The sequence below is a fragment of the Castor canadensis genome, chromosome 11, assembly GCF_047511655.1.
Source record: "Castor canadensis chromosome 11, mCasCan1.hap1v2, whole genome shotgun sequence".
NCBI lineage: Eukaryota > Metazoa > Chordata > Mammalia > Rodentia > Castoridae > Castor > Castor canadensis.
Genome location: NC_133396.1, coordinates 89161267 through 89184401, shown reverse-complemented (window position 1 = coordinate 89184401; position 23135 = coordinate 89161267). Strand labels below are relative to the sequence as shown.

Genomic DNA, 23135 nt, shown 5'->3' with positions numbered 1-23135 from the left:
GGTGTTTGTTGTTATCTCCCCTTTTGCATTCCTGATTCTACTAATTTGGGTTTTTCTCTCCTTATTTTAGTCAGGTTTGCCAGGGGTCTGTCCATCTTGTTTGTTTTTTCAAAGAACCAACTTTTTGTTTCATTAATTCTTTGTATGGTCTTTTTGGTTTCTATTTCATTGATTTCAGCTCTTATTTTTATTATTTCTCTCCTATTTGTTTTGGGACTTGCTTGTTCTTGTTTTTCTAGGAGTTTGAGATGTATCATTAGGTCATTGATTTGTGATCTTTCAGTCTTTTTAATATATGCACTCATGGTTATAAACTTTCCTCTCAGGACTGCCTTAGCTGTGTCCCATAGGTTCTGGTAGGTTGTGTTTTCATTTTCTTTGACTTCCAGGAACTTTTTAATTTCCTCTTTTATTTCATCGATGATCCATTCTTCATTAAGTAATGAGTTATTTAGTTTCCAGTTTTTTGCATGTTTTTTGTCTTTACTTTTGTTGTTGAGTTCTACTCTTACTGCATTGTGATCAGATAGTATGCACGGTATAATTTCTATTTTCTTATATTTGCTGAGACTTGCTTTGTGCCCTAGGACATGATCTATTTTGGAGAAGGATCCATGGGCTGCTGAGAAGAATGTAAATTGTGTAGAAGTTGGATGAAATGTTCCATAGACAAAACTAGATCCAATTGGTCTATGATATATTTTAGATCTAGGATTTCTTTATTGATTTTTTGTTTGGATGACCTATCTATTGATGATAATGGGGTGTTAAAGTCTTCCACGACCACTGTGTTGGAGTTACCATATGCTTTTAGGTCCTTCAGGGTATGTTTGATTAAATTGGGTGCATTGACATTGGGTGCATATAGGTTGATGATTGTTATTTCCTTCTGGTCTATTTCCACTTTTATTAGTATGGAATGTCCTTCTTTATCTCGTTTTATCAATGTAGGTTTGAAGTCTACTTTGTCAGAGATAAGTATTGCTACTCCTGCCTGTTTTTGGGGGCCATTGGCTTGGTAAATCTTCTTCCAGCCTTTCATCCTAAGCCTATGGTTATTTCTGTTGGTGAGATAAGTTTCCTGTAAGCAACAAATTGTTGGATCTTCCTTTATAATCCAGTTCATCAAACCATTCCTTTTGATGGGGGAATTAAGTCCATTAACATTAAGTGTTAGTACTGATAAGTATGTGGTGATTCCTGTCAGTTCTCTTAGTTGTTTGAAGGTTTGATTGTGTGTACCTAGATCGAGGTTACTCTCTACTTTCTTGCTTGTTCTTTTTTGGTAGTTTGGTGCTGCCTGCCCTTTCATGGTTTGTTCTGTACTTTCTGTGTGCAGAATCCCTTGAAGAATCTTTTGTAGTGGTGGCTTTGTGGTCACATATTGTTTTAGTTTCTGCTTATCGTGGCAGACTTTTATTGCTCCATCTATTTTGAATGATAGTTTTGCTGGGTAGAGTATCCTAGGGTTGAAGTTATTTTCATTCAGTGCCTGGAAGATCTCACCCCAAGTTCTTGCTTTTAATGTTTCTGTTGAGAAATCTGCTGTGATTTTGATGGGTTTACCTTTGTATGTTATTTGTTTTTTCTCTTACAACTTTCAGTATTCTTTCTTGGGTCTCTGTACTTGTTGTTTTAATGATAATATGCTGTGGGGCAGTTCTATTTTGGTCTGGTCTTTTTGGTGTTCTGGAGGCCTGTTGCATCTGTATGGGAATAGATTTCTCTAGATTTGGGAAATTTTCTGTTATTATTTTGTTGACTATATTATGCATTCCCTTTGCTTGCACCTCTTCTCCTTCTTCAATGCCCATGATTCTCAGGTTTGGTCTTTTGATGGAGTCCGTGAGTTCTTGCATTTTCTTTTCACAGGTCTTGAGTTGTTTAATTCAGTTTTTCCTTTAATTACCATTTCATATTTGAGTTCTGAGATTCTGTCTTCTGTTTGTTCTATTCTGCTGGATTGGCCTTCCATTTTGTTTTGCAATTCTGTTTCATTCTTTTTTCTGAGGTTTTCCATATCCTGAGTCACTTCCTCTTTAATGTTGTCTATTTTTGTCCTGAGTTCATTTATCTCTTTATTAATTGTGTTCTCTGTTTCACTTTGGTGTTTATACAGTGCTTCTATTTTTTTTTATTTCTTCTTGTGCTATTTCAAATTCTCTATTTTTGTTGTCTTGGAATTTCTTGAGTGTCTCCTGTACATTTTGGTTGACCATATCCAGTATCATCTCTATAAAGTTCTCATTGATTACCCATAGTATTTCTTCTTTTAGATTATTCTTGTGGGCTTCATTGGGTTCTTTGGCATAGTTTATCTTCATTTTTTTGGAATCTGGATCTGAGTATGTGTTTTCTTCATTTCCCTCTTGTTCCTGTATTAATGTTTTGCTCTGGGGAAACTGTTTTCCCTGTTTTTTCTGTCTTCCCATCATTGCCCTTGGTGTTGTTATTGTCCCTGTGCTGTGTGCAATTAATTATTTTCTAGCTTGTAATAATAACAATGGTGATATTTATGGAAGGGTGAGAGGAGAGGGAAAACAAAGAAGGTAAAGGAAAAGGGAAAAACAAATAAACAAACAAGTAAAAAACAAAACAAACAAACAAAAAGTTTCAAAGATATAAACAGGGAGAGATAGTGTACTAATCAACAGTAAGCTAAGCAGGTATTAGAGAGACAGAGAGAGGATTGAAAGATAAAATAAATTTTTTTTAAAAATCTCCAAGTTCAAATGGAATAAAGTTTCAGTCTTAATAATTTTGTTGTTAGTCCCTCAGCCTGCAATCCTGGAGATGGTGTCTAAGATGTAGTTCTCTCGTTGTCTCATCAAAAGGGAAATAACAAACAAAAAAAACAAAAAACCAAAAACAAAACAAAAATAAACACCACAAAGTGTCCCAATTTCAAATGCAATACAGTTTCAGTAAGTTTTTCAGCATGTGGGTGTAGTTTGGTTGTTGTCTCATCAAAGGAAGAGAGAAACAAACAAAAAAAAGAGTCTGGATACAGCTTTGTGAATGTCTATCTGAGGCTGCAGCTCACCTGCCCTCTGTTGTCAGCCTGCTGTTGCTGGAGGCTTTATTTATGCAGATCTCAGCAGTGAGCTTAACACTCACCTGGCCCCTCAGGCTTTGTTTACTTAAGAGTTCTCCTGGGTGCAACCTCCACTGCTACAAGCTTTCCCCTTTCCAAGTACACTGGGGGAGGTGACACTGCACCTGCCTTCTCAGACCGGTGTGTTTGTTTACAGCTCACGTGCGAAGTGGGTCTTTCCCCTTCTCCTGTGGAGTTTTCCTCCCACCGCCACTTTTACAAGCTTTCCTGCTCCTGGTTGTTGGGCGTGTGCCACTGCTCCAGCCTTCTCCAGCTGGCTCGTTTATTTATAGTTCTGTGAGGGATTGCCCCTCCCTCCCTCTCGGTACTCAGCACCCCGCCCTCTTTGCTATGTGTCTTTTTTGTTGTTGTTGCTTATTATTCGGTTTTTTTTCTTGTTTTCCTGAGTGGGGTCGGTCTGTCCAGGGGGCTACACTGATCTGGCCCAGGGTTGTCTGTGGGAGTACCACATACTGCTTAGCTCACCTTGTGGCCTTCGTCTTCCCAAGCAGTCTGGGAGCTGGCATCTGGCAGCAGTGCAGGACCCCTCTGGTTTCTCTGTTTAACATGAAGTGAAGATGCTATGCGTGGGGTGGGGGTGTGGAGGAGTCAAAGTTTTGCCTCTTGTTGGTGGTTTTTCCTGTAAGGTGTATCTCCAGCATCTCTCCAAGATTTTACTTTAGGAAGCACGCTTTCTGCTTCCTCCCTCTAGTTGCCATCTTGGAATCTCCATTTTGTTGTTTTTTAGTGTTTGATTCTTCCCTACTCTTCATTTTCTTAGCTACTTATTTGTGACATTTTTTCTTTTCCATAATCGCTTTCGTAGTGCTTTTCTCCTCCTCCTCTGTGAGTAGGGAGTCTTTAAGTATTTTGCAGCACTGGCTTAGTGGTCATGAATTGCTTTAGTTTTTTGTTTATCATGGAAGATTTTTATTTCTCCTTCAATTATAAAGGATAGATTGTTAGGTACAGTAATCTAGGTTGGCAGTTCCTTTCTTTCAGGACATGAAATAGATCATTCCATGCCCTCCTTGCTTTTAAAGTTTCTACTAAGAAATTGCTGTTATTCTGGTGTGACTTATTGTTTCTCTCTTGCAGATTTCAATATTCTTTCTTTTTTCTGTGTATTTAATATTTTAAATATACTATGACATGAGGAGATTTTGTTCTGGTCTTAACTGTTTGGAGTCATAAAAGCCTCCTGAGTGTGAATAGTCATCTCTTTCTCATGATTTGGGAAGTTTTCTGCTATAATTTTATTGGACATGTTTTCTATGGCTTTATTTCATACCTCTTTTCCTTCTCCTCTACCCATGTTTCATAGGTTTGGTGTTTTAGTGGTCTCTCAGAGATCATACATGTCATTCATACTTATTCTTTTTTTTTCTTTATCTTCATCTTAGTTTTCTAATACATCTAACTTGTCTTCATGTACTGATATTCTACCTTGAATTTGATCCATTCTACTGGACAGGCTTCAAATGTGTTTTGTCTATTTGTTTTTGATTTACAGAGCTTTTCATTTCAAAAATTTTAACTTGATTTTTTTCATTATTTCTATATCTTTATTAAATTCCTCTTTCATATTTTGCTTTGTCTTCCTGATTTTCTTCAGATATTTATTTGTATCTTCTTTGTATTCATTTAGCTATTAATTTGTATTTGTTTTTAATTAATCATGGTGTTTATATATGTCTTCTTCAATTTCATTAATCATTTTTATCATCTTTCTTTTGAGTTCAGTATTTGAGATTTCATGCATTTCACTGTCATCAAATCTTAATTGTATGATTACTGACTTTTTGAGATGTCATGTAGCCTTGTTTTTACATATTTGTTGTCTTTATACATTGACAATTGCTCATCTGAGGTCAAGTCATTGGCTGAAGGTTTTTAATCACCTGAAGTCTTTCTGTCAAATTATTGTTCCTGCTCTCATAGGACTGGGTTGTTGTGCATTATCACCAGTGATCTGGAGTTATAACTCAGTAACAACAAATTCACCAATTCAAAACCAAACCAGATATTTATATGAAGCCAAAAAAACATTTGGAGACATCCACAATCCCGATAACATTATAAACAGAAGGGACTAGGGCTCACCTTTACATTCAGATACTAAAACACTAGTATGGAAGATACAGAGGATTCTTGCCACAGTCATTCTACTGGACTCTTTCTCACTAGTCAACAAAAGCTTCCCATTGGTCATATTAAAAGTTGTAGTTTTGATCCTCATCCAACATGACCTCTGTAAGGATCTGACTTTGCAACTCACCCCCTCATTCTTCAACTCTCATTTCCTTTAAATGAGTAATTTAAACTGCTCCAAGTATTGGTTTTCTGGTCTGAACATCTTGAAAACCACTACTTCCTCCCAGGATTGTTGGGAAGAGTAAACAATGACCCCAATAGCAGTATGTAAAATGGAAAGCACATTCTGGTGTTGAATGTGATCACTCTGTCTCAGTTATAGTGCTCACTCTGAACAAAAATTGTTTCATTTGGAAAAGAGATTCAAAAATTTAAATTTTTTCAGTTCCTAAAATTCTCCTTATGTTAGAATTATATATTTCAAAATACATTTTAAGTAAAAAATCAAGTTCCTTACACTTGCCATTCCTGAAATAATTAGGAAGATTCCTTGTGGCATTTCACCTTCTCTGCAAATGACATCTCCATAGTCAAAATGAGCAAGTTTGGTTCTTTCCTAAATAGATAAAAAAGAAAGAAAGAAACGAAAAGACTTGGCACAAAAGCCTAATAATTTATTTTTCTAAACAAAATAAGATTTTAAAGTTAAAATGGTTTTTAAGTAAAAATACAACCTATATTATTGATTTATTAAGAAATTATAGCAAGTAGACACATACCACATTAACTTTTAGAAATAAAGAGACAAGCCAACAAATGATAGACCATGTGATTAGTACCAAGTATAGCAAATTATATAAACACTGAATAAATGTTTATGGAATGAGTAAATTAATGAATAAAAACATTTTTAGCCCTCATTTGGGATTTGGGATACAATGGTAAGCTAGACAGATTCCCTGCATCCAGAAGATCTATTAGTTAGGTTGGATAGATATATATAATAAAATGTGATGATTATTTTAAAAAGAGAGAGAGAGGGATGGGACACTGTGGGTGTGCAGAAAGGCCAAAGGACCTTGTCTTGGTTGTTGAGTGAGGTCTTTACCATCAGGGAAGCAACAACTAAGTTGAGACCTGAAAGAAGAGACCCAGATGGCAGAATAAGATAAAGACCATTTAGGGCAGAAGATTCAGTATATTAAAAGACCCAGAAGTAAACCAAATGTCTGAGGCTAACTGCAAAAGATTTGATGTCTCAAGCAGAAAGGGATAGAGTCCAGGGCTGAACTATGCATGAGGTATCAGTTGACACTGTGTCTAGGGTCTACAATACTTTTAGGAACTCACAACAATGTCTGAATTCCTTTTAAAATCAAAAGGAGAAAAGAACTTTTAGATGGAGAATATGTTTTAATATATTTATTTTATACTAACACAGACATAAAGTACAATGTTTTATATATTTTTATGAAGAAGAGTCCCACTAAGGCAAAATTGATACAGAGACATACTGTATCTCTGATGGAGACAAGATTTGAGAGGTGGACCAGTGTCTGGACAGGTCTGGACAAGTCTCATATTCATACTAAAAAGCTTGGACTTTTTCGAAAATAAGAGCCATTGAAGGGTTTTTAACAGGAGAATTATGGTGAAAGAATGGCATTTTAGAAATAGGTGCATGAAACATACTTCCAAGTCATTCGTGGTGGCTATCCCAAAGTGTGGGGTAAGGGAGAAAATGACTCTCACTTCTGTACTTCTGAATGGTTTGTCAGTGTTGAAATAAACATTGATAATGTTACAATTTGAAAACAAAGGTTTGCTTAAGTCCAATTATTCTGCTTATTTATTATTCAGACCTGATTTTTCTACCACTGTATTCCTGCTTATCTTTACAGACTAGTACCCTATTTTTTTTTTTTTGGTAGTACTGGGGTTTGAACTTAGAACTTTTTGCTTGCTAGACAGGAATTCTACACTTGAGCCAAGCCTCCAGCAGACTACTTCCTTTTTAATTAACTACCAGTAGAGAGATGAAAGAAGGAGGAGCACAGAAAATTAGCTTTACTATTGTTTTTCTAGTATGAGACCAAGATTAAAATTACAGTCCACAACAAGGCATTTGTTCTGTTTCACTATGTGGATTTCAATTATCCCTAATGAAATAATACCCATGCACTTCCAATTCATTAGATTTTTGCCCTCATGAAATCTGATTTAAATGGCAGTATATTACAGAAAAGAGCCACTTAAAGTGTGAGAAATATCTAAGTGGGTAAAGTCCAACAGCTCTGCATCAGTATGACAAGTGAAGGAGTGGAAGAAGGTTGTACCTGGGTTGTACATTCACATCAGATGTTTGTGAATCATTAATTTATGAAGCTACCTTCTCATTGTTTTCATCATTTCTCCAAACTCACTGTTAGGTGGTCAATTAATTACTTATGAAAATTATTGCCTATAAGAAATCAAATTCTAATTTTATCTTAAAATTGGATTTAAAAAAAACTCTACAGGGTGCAAATTGTAATAAATACATTCCAAATACCTTCTTCCCAGTTCCAGCCTGCCCTAGTCCCACTTATTTGAGATCTGTGTTTCCAAAAGAGCCCATGAGGGTTCTTCACTGATATACTTGTGCTCTTCCAACTAATTAAAGGTAAGTCAACTGAACTGCTCTCTCAAGAGTCCAAACAGACTCTTAGACTAAGAGTCTAAGAGTTGATAACCAAATCATCATAGCTAAGCACTAGAGAAAGGGTCCACAAATCCCTATAACTGATATTCCAGGGCTAGCCTGGTTGCCCACCCTCCCCTGCCCCCAGTTGTTTAATGTTATGGACTGTATGTTTGTATCTCCCTGAAATTCATCTATTGAAATCTTAACTCCCAATGTGATTGTATTAGGATACAGGGCCTTAAGGGAATGATTAGGTCATGAGGGTGAAGCCCTCATGTGTGAGATTAGAGTCCTTGTGAAAGAAGGACTCTCTGGCCCCTTGCTTAATGAGGATACAGCAAGAAGACAGTCATTTATGAACCAGGATACAGATTCTGACCAGATGCCAGATCTGCCTGTGACTTGATCTGGGACTTCCCAACTTCCAAAACTGTAAGAAATAAATTTCTGTTGTTCATAAGACACACCATCTGTGGTACTTCATTATAGCAGATCAAGCTAAAACTGTCAACTATTTCTTAACTTCTGTATACCACCAAAATATCTTTTGTAAACTTTCCCTTTGCTTAAACTAGTCTAAGTAGGTTTCTGTTACTTTGAACCAAAAGAGTCTTAATTTAACAAAATTTTAAAATTAAACTCAAAGGAAAAAATTTAAAATATTGCCCTAAAGTAAACATTAGCATAGCATAAAAGAAATCAGATATTCAAAACGCACTAGAACCCTACTCAGATTTCTGTATTTCTAGAAAACAAAGAAAGCATCCTTATTATAGACAAATAGATGCCTATGTCTTACCTGCCTGTATCATGAGGTATAATACAACCAAGTTTGTATTATACAACAAAGCAAGCACTACTCATTGACTCATTGTCCCAGTTTTCCTGATTCCAGTAACAGAAGTATCAACAAGCTACAAACCTTATAATACAGTAGCCATTTAAGACCAAAGCTACAAATTGGTAGTCCATGGTCATGTCTAGCATATATATATATATATATATATATATATATATATATATATACATACATTTGAACTATACAATATTTTTTAAATTGATTGCCAATTTTTTAGTTTGTGAATTTCATATAAAATTCAGATTTATGGGTTCTCTTAGAAAAAGAACATTATTAAATCTGATAGTCATTTTCAGTCTTAGTTTTGCTTGATCTCTTAGACTCATTTCACATAGTTGATCACATTTTCTTTGAAAGGAGATACCACTCACTTTTAGTTTCCCTTCTGTCCAAAGATTGCCAATTCCTCCTCAACTCCCCACCTATAAATGTTGGATACCTCAGGATTCAATCCTTGATTATATTTTCTCTATCCATACTTATTCCTTAGGTGATCTTACCAAATCTTAAGACCTTAAATATTATCACTATCCTTACAATTCCAAAATGTCCATCTCCATCTTGGTCTAAATACCAGTCTATCCAATTGCCTACTTGACATCCTCACTTGAATGTTTAACAACTTTCTTAAACTTAACTTATCTAGAATCAAATTTTTGCCCCCTGCCATATAAATCTTCTCTTTCCCCATCTCAGTAAGTGGAAATCCCATTCTATTTTCAGAATAAAATCCCAGGAATTTCTCTCTCTCTCTCTCCCTCTCTCTCTCTCCCTCTCTCTCTCTCTCTCTCTCTCTCTCTCTCTCTCTCTCTCTCTCTCTCTCTCTCTCTCTCTTTTCTCACTCTCTCTCTGTTCCTTCCTCTTCCTCCCTCCCTCCATCAGCATCTATCAGCTCTATCTTCAAAGTATATACTCTACCACTTCTCACCACTCTCACTAGTCCAAACCACCTTTATTATAATTGCCTCCTAACTGGTCTTCCTGACTTTCCTTTGACCTCTGAGAGCCTATTCTGAACATAGGAGCATAGTCATTATTCTGATCTAAGATCATGTCACTTCTCTGCTCAAAACTTTCCAATCACTTTCTATTTAACTCAGAGTAAATGCCAAAATCCTTACAAGTGTCCTACAGAGTTCTACCCATCCAGGCTCACTGCAGCTGCTCCAATTCCTCTCCTCCCTCCATCACCACTCCTTCCACAGGGACCTCTTTGATGCTCCTTGAATTCATCAGGCACACTCCACCTCAGGGCCTTGCAATTATTATTTCCTTTGCCCGAAATGTTCTTCTCCAAGACATGTACATGGCCCATTTCCTTCTGTTTCTCTTTAAATGCCATCTTATTAGAGTAGCCTTCCCTGACCCAACGCATATAAAATAACTGCTCCATCATATTCTCTTTCCTCTATCTCCATCCATGTAATAAAAGGTCTTCTAAAGTGGGACCTCACCTGTTTTGTTCATCTCCATAACCCAAAACCTAGAACAGTCATTTGGTACATATGGGATATTAAATAGATATTTATTGAAAGGATACAAATTGCTATATCAAAACTCAACTAACTTTAGACAGAGGATGAACTCTGGATATACTTGAGATACACTGTTCCCTATCGCACTCTACCATCTGGTTTTACTTTTATATTATCTGCCTGACCTGTGCAGTAATTTAAATTTGTGATCCTTGTTACAAAAATAAGTTTCTTCCAGAGTATGCATCTGGAAGTACAGAACACTGCAGCATAAAATACAATGGAACTGGTAATAATCAGGAAACATAGATAGCTCATTTTAAGTAGATAAGTCATTGTGAAAAATATCTTTGCCCTTCAGTCTCAAAAAGGAATCTATTCTTCTGGGTCTCCATTTTTGTTTTCCCTGGGTTGGCCAGTATACAATTCAAGTTTTAGATGTATTTCTCTGCTAATATTCCATAAGGTAGTGGAAAAAATGGGAAACAAATTTAAATGCAACCTCTGAGTCATAACAGAAGACAGGATCTTTACCCTGAAGAAGTCAATGAGAATATCTTTATTTTCCATCCAAACGATGCAAGGAAGATATTTGTCAGGAGTAGGGGGTGGGATTGCCATTGGAAAGCTATTCAGTGCTTTTATTTTTGTAAGAAGTACCTAAAATAACAATCAAAATAATGGTGATCAGATCTCATAACAAAAATGAATAGGCAAAAACTAAAAAAATCTATATAAAATACTGCTATACAAATCTATTCTTGAGTTTTGACCCATACCCTCTCTCACTCTATATGTTATGTTCTAACTTTTTGTCCCTATTCTCTTCCCTTTATTATTTTCACTGATTTAACTCAAATTGAACATGTCACTTTTAGAATTTTCTAAATTCCATATTGATTACCTATTGCCAGTTCCCTCAATTTTTTTCATGTGTATGATTTACTTCTCTAAATCCCTGTAATTTGAGTGGGTGTAGTTCCAGCCTGTGACTGGAAACCAAGAAACCTTCTTTGGTTCCCTCATAAAGTAAGAGAAAATCACCCTATTTCCCTTATTCCCATGGTATTGCCTAGCTCTCATATGGGACTCATTGCATTGTAGTGTTATTATTTTTACTTATCTGTCTTACCCTCCATAAATAATAAATGTTGTTGGCTGGATGAATAAATGACTTCATGAAAGATCAAGGAAGATCCATAGACTTTGGAGTCAGTGTTGTATTCGTTAAGTATCCCAGTCTCAAAGCATCCATGGTACTTATTAGATTTCCAACATATATTTATTCAGTTGGATTGAATAAATTTTCCTATCTCCTTATGACCTAGAATATGTAATAATATCTCCTTTGCTGATAATTAGGCAATGAGTAGGCATTCAGTAAGTGACTATTGAATAATTGATTTATCCATTACCTTTCTAAACAAACTTGTAGGGAAAAAAAGTCTGTCTCTTCAGATTACTATTTCTTTATCTTAATTAATGGGCATCAAGCATTCAATTGTATTACACTGACTTCAAAAAATGATCAATGAAAATAGTAGTATACAAAACACAGCATGTCAGAGGTGTAACTTGAGGAATACAATAAAATAGCCTTTTTCTTCCCTCAAACAGACATTAAAGAATAATCATATTATATATTTAGTCCTTTCCTGTAATGCTATAGAAACTAAAGAGAGCCCTGAAGGAGAAAGTGGGCCTATCCACATCCATTTGTCCTCTGAGGCTTTGGAGAGAGGGCTGAGTCCCTGAAATGACGAGAAGCCTAGTGCATGGTGGTCCATGGCTGGAAGCTGCAGTGTCAAGGAAAAGCATGGAACATCCAGGAGCAGTGTAACAATGGGCAACAGAAACAGAAAAAATGATGAATCAGAGCATTCATTTTTCTGGTGTATGCTAAGAGGCAGATTCTTACACAGGAATAGAAAGAACACAGTAGATGTGATAGAATGGTAGAACTAAATGTTTTTCTCCTTTGTTGTATGTTCCTAATTTTTTGTAAGTACATTTATAATTTTTCAAAAATTCATTTATTAGCTAACTGACTAGGCAAATTTCCTTGCTCCTTTTCTCTCCAAAATCTTCCTTCCCTGACCCCCACCAACACGTGTGGACATATGCATGCATACACACACACAGACACAGAGTCACACACACACAGACACAGAGTCACACACACACACACACACACACACACAATGGTCCCTTTCCCACCATGTAAACATTATGTGTCTGTCACCTCAGTGCAACAGTCAATGGAACTAATCAGTACATACTCCACCAGTAAATGGAAAAGTAGAAAAGTCTATCAAGTCTAGAGAAGGAAGTTGCCACAGAGAGCAATCCTGATAGGAAATGGACAATCTAGAAACTGTCTCTTCTAGAAGGTTGGCCACTGTAGTTGTGTAAGATACTGTGTCCTTTTTTTTTTAATTCATATGTGCATACAAGGCTTGGGTCATTTTTCCCCCCTGCCCCCACCCCCTCCCTTACCACCCACTCCACCCTCTCCCTCTCCCCCCCACCCCCTCGATACCCAGCAGAAACTGTTTTGCTCTTATCTCTAATTTTGTTGAAGAGAGAGTATAAGCAATAATAGGAAGGAACAAGGGTTTTTGCTGGTTGAGATAAGGATAGCCAAACAGGGAGTTGACTCACATTAATTTCCTGTGTGTGTGTGTTACCTTCTAGGTTAAGCCCCTCAATCCTTTTTCTTTACTAAACTTAGCTCTAGTTGGTTTCCAGTACTTGCAACCAGGTAGTTTTTTGTTTGTTTTTGCTGGGGATAGAATCCAGAGCCTCACAAATGCTAGGCAAACTGCCTAACATTTAGACACACTCCCAGCCCCACAATTAAGTAGTTTTGACTAGTGTAGTGTACCAGTCAGCACTGGCATTGATTGTCACTGGCATGAACAAAGACTGCAGTCAATTACAGAGATAAATCTGTAGTTCAACACTTTTCTAATCAACCTCGCTCATTACCCTCAGATAAAGAACAATGCAGGCTGTGATGCTGGACTGATGAAATCAGGCAAAATGAAAATTGTTTTATTACCTTATTCATCTCAATGCCTTCATACTTATCAATAATGCCTCTAGACCAAAGGAAATTGAGATTTCTCAGAGCCCTAGCAATCACATTCTGGATTGCCTGTTTAGTCTTCAAAGCAATGACAACATCACGACCCTCATGCTCTATAAGTCCTGAGGAAAATTAAACTTGGTAAGTAACCTATGCAACAACCACAATAATAACTAATATTTTACAATAGGTTATTAATTCTCAAAATATTTACACCATATCCTTTTGTTTTAGCTTCACGCTGATAGGATGAATTTTCACCTCCAATGCATAGATGAGAAAAATGAAAACTAGCTTCCCCACCATGTAAGATAAAAATCACTCTGGTTTACTCCCATGGCATCTTCTACATCTCTCTATCATGAAACTCATCACATTATTGTATTATTATCTTTATTTATCTGTCTCATTCTCCATATGATGTAATTTTTGTTGGTTGAATGAATAAAAGACTGAATGAAAGAGCCCCTGGACATTGTCTGGTGTGTCTGTCTGAGATCAAGTCACATATTCTTTCTACGTTAATAAAGATGGGAAGTCATGGGCTAGACTGTGAGTCAAGATTAAAATTTCATGTTTCATCTTTGTAATCCTAACACTGAGAGCAATCAATACCTGATATGTGGAAGATTCTCACACATTTTTTTTCACTGAAATAAGCTGACCAGTAAAATGAAGGGGAGAAATGAGCTAGAGCATAGGATTTGGTGACAAATACACCAGGACTGCAGATCTGGCTGACCAATCACCAGCCATATGGCCACAGGCAAGTTAACCTCTCTAAGCCTGAGTTTCATCATCTATAAAATGAAGATAATAATAGTGCTTACATCATAGAGTAATGATAAAGATTAAGTGAGAGGCTTAGCACAAGGATTTATATGCATATAAAGCACTTTATAGTTTCTGATATAATAAAAATAAACATCCATAGTCAGCTGCAGTAACCATATGGAAACAGGCATTCCCTTTTACAGGATGGGATAGATAAAACCTTGTAATACTCCATGCTGACCTAAAACACGATGTAAAGCATCAGTTCTTAGGCCTCTGTTCTTCAAAAGCACAGAAATAAAAATCTGCCAGTATGTAAATGCCAACAGTGGGTCCTGGGTTTTTTAAAACAGTGCCAAAATATTTGACCTATTGTCTCTAAACTTTTACTTTCATTAGACCATATTCTTTCCATTTCAATTTGAAAACTATAAACCCCAAAATCCATATGACATCTTATAAGGCAGTTCCAAGTACAAAATGGTCTTACTTTATTTCTTTCCTGATGATTTCCATTTATTAAGTGCCTGTCATATGCCCGAGCATGAGTCAGATGCTCTTCTACCCACAAAAAGCCTAGCCTTGAGGAAAGTAGACCTAAGACTCTTAGCATAAGATCCTTGGGTTCTTTTTGTATACTTTAAGTACAGTGAAGTGAGTGTAGATGTTCAAGAAATAATGTCACTTACAGCCTTATGTTCTGGAGTATCCTTACAAAAACAAAATAAAACAACTTTTTGTCAAAGGTAGACTTTATATGTCTTTTTCTTGCAACTTTAAGGACTCTGACCTTTCCATCTTAATATACTTCTGCACTCCTCCCATCCTTTCTTCCATTCTCCCACATTAACTAATAGGACTCCTCCAACTTTCTTCAGACATTCCACCACACTGCACTTTTGTAAGGGTCTGGATCTACTGTTCTTTGCTTTCCCATATTTGGCCCCTTAATGTGCTCAATAAATACTATTTGAATGCATGCATGCATACATGAATGAATGAATGAATGAACAAGCAAGTGAATTCATTCATGAATTTATCTTCCTTTGGTTAAAATTATGGGATCATAAGAAATAATTTCAAGAAACCAAATATTTTAACTACTTACCTAGTTCTTTGATAGCTTCTCGTTTGTTTGTTTCTAAAATTTCATATAATTTCTGCAAAAAAAATTAGAAAAACATGCATTTCTTGTTTCACAAAGTATATTTCTGGCTTTACATTCTGCTAAAAAGAAGCATTATAGAGGAAATCTTACTTTATTTGATTTAGGACAGCTATTTTGCTCAATTCTTCCTTCTGATCAGTTCTGTTACTTTCCCTGTTTTGAGCGTCAACTTGGAATGAATATTGTGCACTTGGTATTTTGCATAGCTGTTGTGCCTAATAGTTCTCAAAAAAGATTAGTATGTACTCCACTATGCACCAATTAGGCAAAGCCCCATTTGGAGATGTGCAAGTGAGCAGCTCTTTGGGGAACTAGTCTATCAGGAGCATAAAAACAAATGGAATAACAAAAAATACAGTGCCAATTAGTTCATGTTTTCTACAAATAACTCCTTACATAACTAAAGAAGTATCCCCATTCCAAAGCGAACCAATATCTATCCAATCAATCCTACAACAGATATTTGTCAGACACCCACTGTGTCCCAGGCGCTGTTCCTCATAAAGCTTAGACAAGATTTGAGTCTTTCTGGAGCTTATCCTTGGCTACATGAACAGCTCTGGAACAGTACCATTGACAGTTCTCTACAGTCATCAGGTCCAGGTGTCTGAAACTGCACTCAGATAATGCATGGTACAGTGCTATTTATAGGAAACAATTGTTCTGTTATTTAAAGTTTAAGAAAAGTAAAGTAGTTGTTTTGTTTGGGTTTAGAAGAAAATCACATGTAATAAGTTCCTCATTTTGAATATACAAAGAAGTGTGGAAGAAGGAGGAGGAGGACTTTTTGTCAGGAAGATCCAGCGGGAAAAAGGGGGAAAGAGAGGGTAAGGGGAGAATATGACCAAAGTACATTATGTGTACGTATGAAAAGGTCATAATGAAACCCATATAAAATTTTGAATAAAGGTTTTAAAAAGAGGAGGTAGAGATGGGACGTAAAAAGGGGGTGAATACAATCAAAGTACATTATATGAATGTATGGAAATATAACAATGACACCTTATAAGAAAAGCTGAAACTGAGACTAAATCAAGAATTTCAAAAGTCAGCTTAAAAGGGTACCAGAAAGCAAAAATATAAGCACAGGCAGGAAATAAAAAGTAATGGAGAAAGAGGAGAGTCTTCAGATCACAGGTCCCAAAAGGGCTATGTGGAATATATCTTTCTTTTAAATCACACCTAGACATATCCAGGTGATATATCTATTAAATATTAATATGTATTTAATCATATTAATATGTATTTGATCGTATTAATATTAATATGTATTTAATCATATTAATATTAATGTCTATTAAATATTAAACCATATTCAGAACTCCAAGGATAAAGGGAAAAATCATAAAAAAGCCTCTAAAGAAAAGGGAAAAGCTACTTACAAAAACAAAAATAAAACCAGACTCATATCAGCAGTCTGAAGACAGAAGAACAATGTGTTTGAGTTCTGAGCAAATAAATCTATTTTTGTGAGTCTGACTATTAATCATAAGAGCAAAACAAAAACAATTTTGAACAAACAAGTCTGTATAGCATATGAAAAAGTATAGGTGTAATCTAGCATAATGAAACAGAATATAGTTTTACAAAAAAAAGAAAAAACCTCACATGGATTCAAGAAAGAATAAAATCAAAAGAAAGAGAAGGGACATGGTGGTACATGCCTGTAATCCCAGCACTCAAGAGGTTGAGGCAGAGAAATCAAGAGTTCAAAGTCACTCTGGGCTACATAGTGAGACCCTGTCTCAGACAGACAGAGAGAGACAGAGACAGAGAGAGAGGACATTTAGAAAAAAAATTCTTAAATCATTTGACTGTTAAGAGTCTCAGTAGTAAGATTTTAATGATACTGGATAATATTTCCTTTTTATTGATTGAATGTAATGATAGGTTCTATGAGTGAATCATATTTAAATAATCACAACAAAGCAAAGATTGCTGTTTGGTTTCCAACTTATTGAAAAGAATGAAGACTTAATTACATTTGCAATATAGAATATAAATGTTATAAAGTCTCCCCCTATAAAAATAGTAGCTCCAAAATTTGCAGATGGAGGGTTGGGGATGTGGTTCAAGTGGTAGAACATCTGCCTAGCAAGTGTGGGGCCCTGAGTTCAAACCCCAGCACCACCCAAAAAGAAAAAATGTAAGTTTAGAGACACAAAGAAAAAGTTAGGAGAGGGATATTCTAATCTCCTTAAACTTTGTGGCAGTCAGTAAATAATGACTGTTTAGAGATTTTTTTAATTAAGTACAAATGCATATTATTAAAATTATTGTGGTAAGCAGTAGAGGAATTTAACACAGGAAATGTTATTAAGGGATGTCTCTGGGTAGTCATAGGACTTTTTACTCATCACTATTAACAGTCTGAATTTTAGAAAGATTCTTGGACTGGTGACTCATCTCTGTCAGCTCATTCCACTTTCACACCAGTCTCATTGCCAGCAGCTGTTCCAGAATTACAAAGTTCCCTGTGACACTCCATGAGTTCCCAATTCAAACTGAGCATTTTCATTTCTCTAATAAAGGTATGATGAAAAGAATAAATAGGTTGACAAGTCTTTTCCATATCCCTTCAGTACTGTCAGGAATCAATTTATTACCCAACTTCTCATTCAGCTACATCCAACTGGGCATGATCTCCATCACCCTCCAGATTTGGCCGACTGGTGCCGAGCATAAAAGATCTTCTGTGTCTAATTGTGGGTTTTTAGTAAACCCAATACAGAACAAAGAGCATCAGCCATCATGTCATCAACATGAGCTTCCATTGTGATTTGCTATTTTTTTGACCACAGAGCACATTTTGTCACATGCCATAGAAGTTAGCCAAACACTTTTTGAGCATAGCAATTAGCTTAAATTTTTGAATACAGCTTCATGATTCTGAAGATAAACAAGGCTCACATTAAGTACTACATTGATGAGGCCACCAGGTGCAGTTTTAGTTCCTTGAGTTCTCGTCACTAGTGTGTTCCCAATATTTCTTACATTGAACACAGCAGGTGTTCTCACGTCATATCGATTTTCCTTAGAAAATGAACCAAGCTGGAGGTGTGGTCAAGTGGTCGAGCACATTCTGAGCAAGTGTGAGGACCTGAGTTCAAACCCCAATACCACAAAAAAGAAGAAAAACACGAGAAAGAAAGAAAAGAAAAGAAACAGAACTGATCATGTTCTTCTTGGCTTCCTTTTCACCACCCTTTGGAAGGCGATTGTCCTTACAACCACAATGGTGCTGCTCCAAGTCAAAAAGTTTTGGGAGGGGATACTTTTACTTCTATTATTATATTATTTTCAATTTGTAAGCTTATGCTTGTTTTGGGTTTTGGTTTTGTTGCTGTTGTTTTGTTTTGACTTTGCCATTTTTATTGCATGCTCTCCTATATTTACATTCAATTAACCCTTTAGGCCAGGAGGAGCCACTGAGTTTTCTTAAGCAGAAAATATATGTGCAACTTAGAAAAGCCCTTTTGATCCTGAGGGGTGAAGGGAATGGAGTACACTCTCTAAATACATATGAAAGCAGCATAACGAAACCCAGCAAACACTGTTTGAAAGAGGGGAGAAAAGGAAAAGGGAGAGGAATACAATGGATGGGTGAACTTCTTCAAGGTACACCGTACACATATATGGAATTGTCACAATGAAATTCCTTTGTACTATTAATAATGACAAGTCAAAAATAAAATACCACAATTTCAAAAAATTTAAAATAGCCCTCTTAGGAACATTTCTAAATTGCAGAGTGGTTTGGATCAGACAAGACTGGAACCTGCTCAGAGGTGATTCACTCCCTCTCTGAACTGTCTGCTTGGTACTTACCATAGACTGCCTGGAAAAGATGAGGGGCTTGAATGATTCTTTAAAAAAAAATACTACCTCTCACCACTCCACACAGGATTTTAAGCATTTACTGTCAAGTCTCTGCTCTCTTCTCCTTTCTTCCTCACCACTGAAGACCCACTCATTAGGTGAATCCTTGTTCAAGTCTCAACTCTTCCATAAAGCCTTTTTCCCAATAAATTATGTTGAATTTACTTTTTATGAAAGTACTGGGATTAGAACTCAGGGCCTTGCACTTGCTAGCCAGGTACTCTACAGCTTATGTCTCTGTCTTTGCCTTGAGTAGCCTGGATCATGATCCTCTTTCTTAAGCCTCCTGCATAGCTACAATGACGGACACACACCACCATGGCCAGTTTATTAGTTGAGATGGTGTCTCACTAACTTTTTCCCTAGGCTGGCTTTGAATTGCCATCCTCCCAATATCCACCTCCTGAGTAGCTGAGATTACAAGTATGCTACCATGCCTCATCCTGTTAAATTCACTTTTAGAGAGTGTCACATCACAATAGCCGCGTTATGGAAACAGATAAGATGCCCCACCACTGACGAATGGATTAAGAAAATGTGGTATCTATACATAATGGAATTTTATGCAGCCATGAAGAAGAACAAATGTTATCATTCGCTGGTAAATGGATGGAACTGGAGAACATCATTCTGAGTGAGGTTAGCCTGGCCCAAAAGACCAAAAATCGTAAGTTCTCCCTCATATGTGGACATTAGATCAAGGGCAAACACAACAATGGGATTGGACTTTGAGCACATGATAAAAGCGAGAGCACACAAGGAAGGGGTGAGGATAGGTAAGACACCTAAAAAATTAGCTGGCATTTGTTGCCCTTAACGCAGAGAAACTAAAGCAGATACCTTAAAAGCAACTGAGGCCAATAGGAAAAGGGGACCAGGAACTAGAGAAAAGGTTAGATCAAAAAGAATTAACCTAGAAGGTAACACACATGCACAGGAAATTAATGTGAGTCAACTCCCTGTTTGGCTATCCATACCAGCAAAAACCCTTGTTCCTTCCTATTATTGCTTATACTCACTTTTCAACAAAATTAGAGATAAGGGCAAAATAGTTTCTGCTGGGTATTGAGGGGGTTGGGGGGGAGAGGGAGGGGGTGGAGTGGGTGGTAAGGGAGGGGGTGGGGGCAGGGGGGAGAAATGACCCAAGCCTTGTATGCACATATGAATAATAAAACAATAAAAAAAATAGAGTGTGTCACAGAGACAGACACATTCTCTGCCCTATTCTGCACTAAGTACATAAATCACTTATGATCTGCTATGAAGATCACAAATGAGTTTGGTGATAATTGCTAAAATTAAAGATAGAGACAATTCTCCTCTGTAGCACCACATATAACACAATAAACAACTGAATCCTTTCCAACTATTAAAATTTGTCTGTTTGGTCAAATGCACATAGAACTAATCTTAAATGAAAGACTAGTTTTCCCTTAAGAAAAGTGGAGTTGTTTTTTTTTTCACAAAAATGTCATTGCTTGTTTCTTACCTGATGTATTGATTCACGGGTGGAAATCTGTTTTATTAAAAGCTTGGCATCTTCTTGACTTTTGACGTAGCCTTTTGTAATGCTGTACATCAAGCTCAGGCGCTTTTTTACCTGATCTTCTACAATATTTATCAGTAATGGTATTACTATCTGGAACAATGGGGAGAAAAAAAGAACTATAAATTTCACGAGGACAAGTACCTTCTAAGGTAGAGGTTCTCAAAGTGTCATCTCTAAGGCAACAATAGCAGCATCCCAACATTTGTTAGCAATGCAAGCACTAGGTCCCACCCACCTCAGACCTGCTGAATCAGATGCTCTGGGAGGGAGGGGGATACCAAGAATCAGTGTTTAATAAGTCCTCAGCTGATTCTATGCACACTCAAGTATGATATCTAATTTCTAAACAAATTAGAGCTCTGTGAAGAACTGCCCTTGCAGCATTAAATGGAGTTTCTAGCACCCTGTTTTCCCTCTCCTCCTCAGGAAACAAAAGTGGTGGTTCCATAATATGGGTAATAATCACAAACTGAATAAAACATCTCTGCACCTCAGCCTCTTCACTTGTAAGATAAGGGACCTAGGATACCTAAGATCCTTTTTAGTTCTAAATTTCTCTAATTGTAGGCTGAGGCAGGTTGGTGTAGGGATTTTTGAGAATGAAATTTTAAATATAAACCTGTCTAGGTTTGAATACCAGCTCTCCTAATTCACCATCTCTGTGACCTTGAGCAAATTACTTAGTGACTTTAAGGGCTCCATGTAAAATGAGGATAATAATATTCCACTGGAGCTACCCACCTCTCAAAAGCAAACACAGTCAATGACACAGCAAGGGGGTTTCCCATGGGGAATCAGAGCACAGGGGCAGATGGCAAGGGACTGGTAACAAAGAAGAAGAAAGTAAACCGAAAAACAGCATCATAGTGGAAGAATTCCAAGAGCAGAGAGAGAAGTGACATTTTTTTCACTGCGAATTTGATTGTGAGCTTTAGGCATAGGGAGAGCTGTTTAAAGAGGACCTCCACGGTGCACTAGTGCCCACTAAGCTGACCTTTGGAGCAGCTGGAGTAAAGATCTCCAATATTGTTCCATGATTTCCAATGTCGATTTGTTTCTTTTTGAAGCCACATCTACCTCACATGGTCACAACTATCACAGTAGCTTAATGGGATAATGTATGTCAAGGGCTTTACACAGGTCCTGACAAACAGTTACTGATCAACCACAGTAATATTGATCCCTTAAATATACTTCATTGAGATATAAAAGGCATATGGTTCAGAATTCCTGGCCACAATCTAAATAGATTTGGCTTCCAAAATAATACATCTTCAAGTCTTTATTGCACTAAATACATTTCAGAGCATCACTTCTAAAATAATTGTCTTATATTCATGTGTATACTATATCTGTATAAAAACTAATTACCTAAAGAAATGTCTTATCTTCCATTTTGTCTTAGCCTCACTATGTATCTTTATGTCTAGAATCATTTGTATTATGTGGAGTTATACCTAATAAGAACTCTTAGGTCTAGACTCAGCTCATAAGGCAAAGATCATAGAATCAAATTACTCCTTAAAGCACATTTTGCATATACAACTCCATATGGCAATTCTTATTAACACTGAAGTTTGGTAACACTAACATAGATTAAAGAAAGGAACAAAAAGAAAGCCTACAAACATAAGTTGGGCATTCAAATAATTCTGCCTTGAAAATAACTATTTTTAAAACATTGAATTTCTTAGAGACTAGGTAGACGATTCTCTCATTCTCTTTCTCTCTCTCTCTCTCTCTCTCTCTCTCTCTCTTTCTCTCTCTCTTATTTTTTTATTTTTTGTCTTGGTCATACTAGGGTTTGAACTCAAGGTCTCACTCTTTCTAGGCAGGCAATCTACCACAGGAGCCACACTGACTGCCCAGTAGAAGATTCTAATGTGTGCATTTTGCTACCTGGGTTTGCAGTAATTTCTTTTAACTTCTAAGCCTCCACCATTTCAATATATACTAATAGACTTTTTTGATATAGTAAAAATTTTAAAAAATAGAGTGGCAAATGAAATCTCCTGAAGCTCCCAAATAAAGCACTTACACAATGAATCTCCCTCATTGGAAAGAGAAAGGAGGTATAAAACTTGAGAGTAAAAATACAAAAATCTACTTTGGAATTCAAACCAGAGCCATGGAAAGAAGGAGCAGTTAATTATTAAGGAGATCGATGGCCACGGTGAAACTAAATTTCTTTGGCAGGTGAGGATGGGGCTGTAGAGAAAATACTTTCATTTGTACACAGATTAGATGATATGCAAAAAATTTCCTGAAATTTGAAGAACTTGTTTCTGGGCCACCCTGCTTCTAGTGGCATCCATATTTCCATTCATTCACTCAACAGTTATTCGCTAAGTACTTAATTATATGCCAGGCACTGTACAAAAGCTGTAGGTTATATCAATGACCAAAACAGAAGAGCCTGCCTTATGAATAAATAATGGTAAGTGCTCTGTGGAGAAAAATATAAGTAAAGCG

At 36.5% G+C, this 23135-nt stretch overlaps 1 protein-coding gene across 1 annotated transcript in view; it reads right to left on the bottom strand.

The window, feature by feature from the left end:
• Positions 1-20669, bottom strand: part of Slc9c2 (solute carrier family 9 member C2 (putative)) — a 33049-nt gene extending 12380 nt beyond the window's left edge. The window contains exons 1-3 of the mRNA XM_074047460.1: positions 20604-20669; positions 15176-15227; positions 5706-5804 (exon numbers count right to left, since the gene is read on the bottom strand). Coding sequence (XP_073903561.1) covers positions 5706-5747 — 42 coding nt within the window. The 5' untranslated portion in view covers positions 5748-5804; positions 15176-15227; positions 20604-20669. The remainder of the gene's footprint in view (positions 1-5705; positions 5805-15175; positions 15228-20603) is intronic.
• Positions 20670-23135: the final 2466 nt, after the last annotated feature.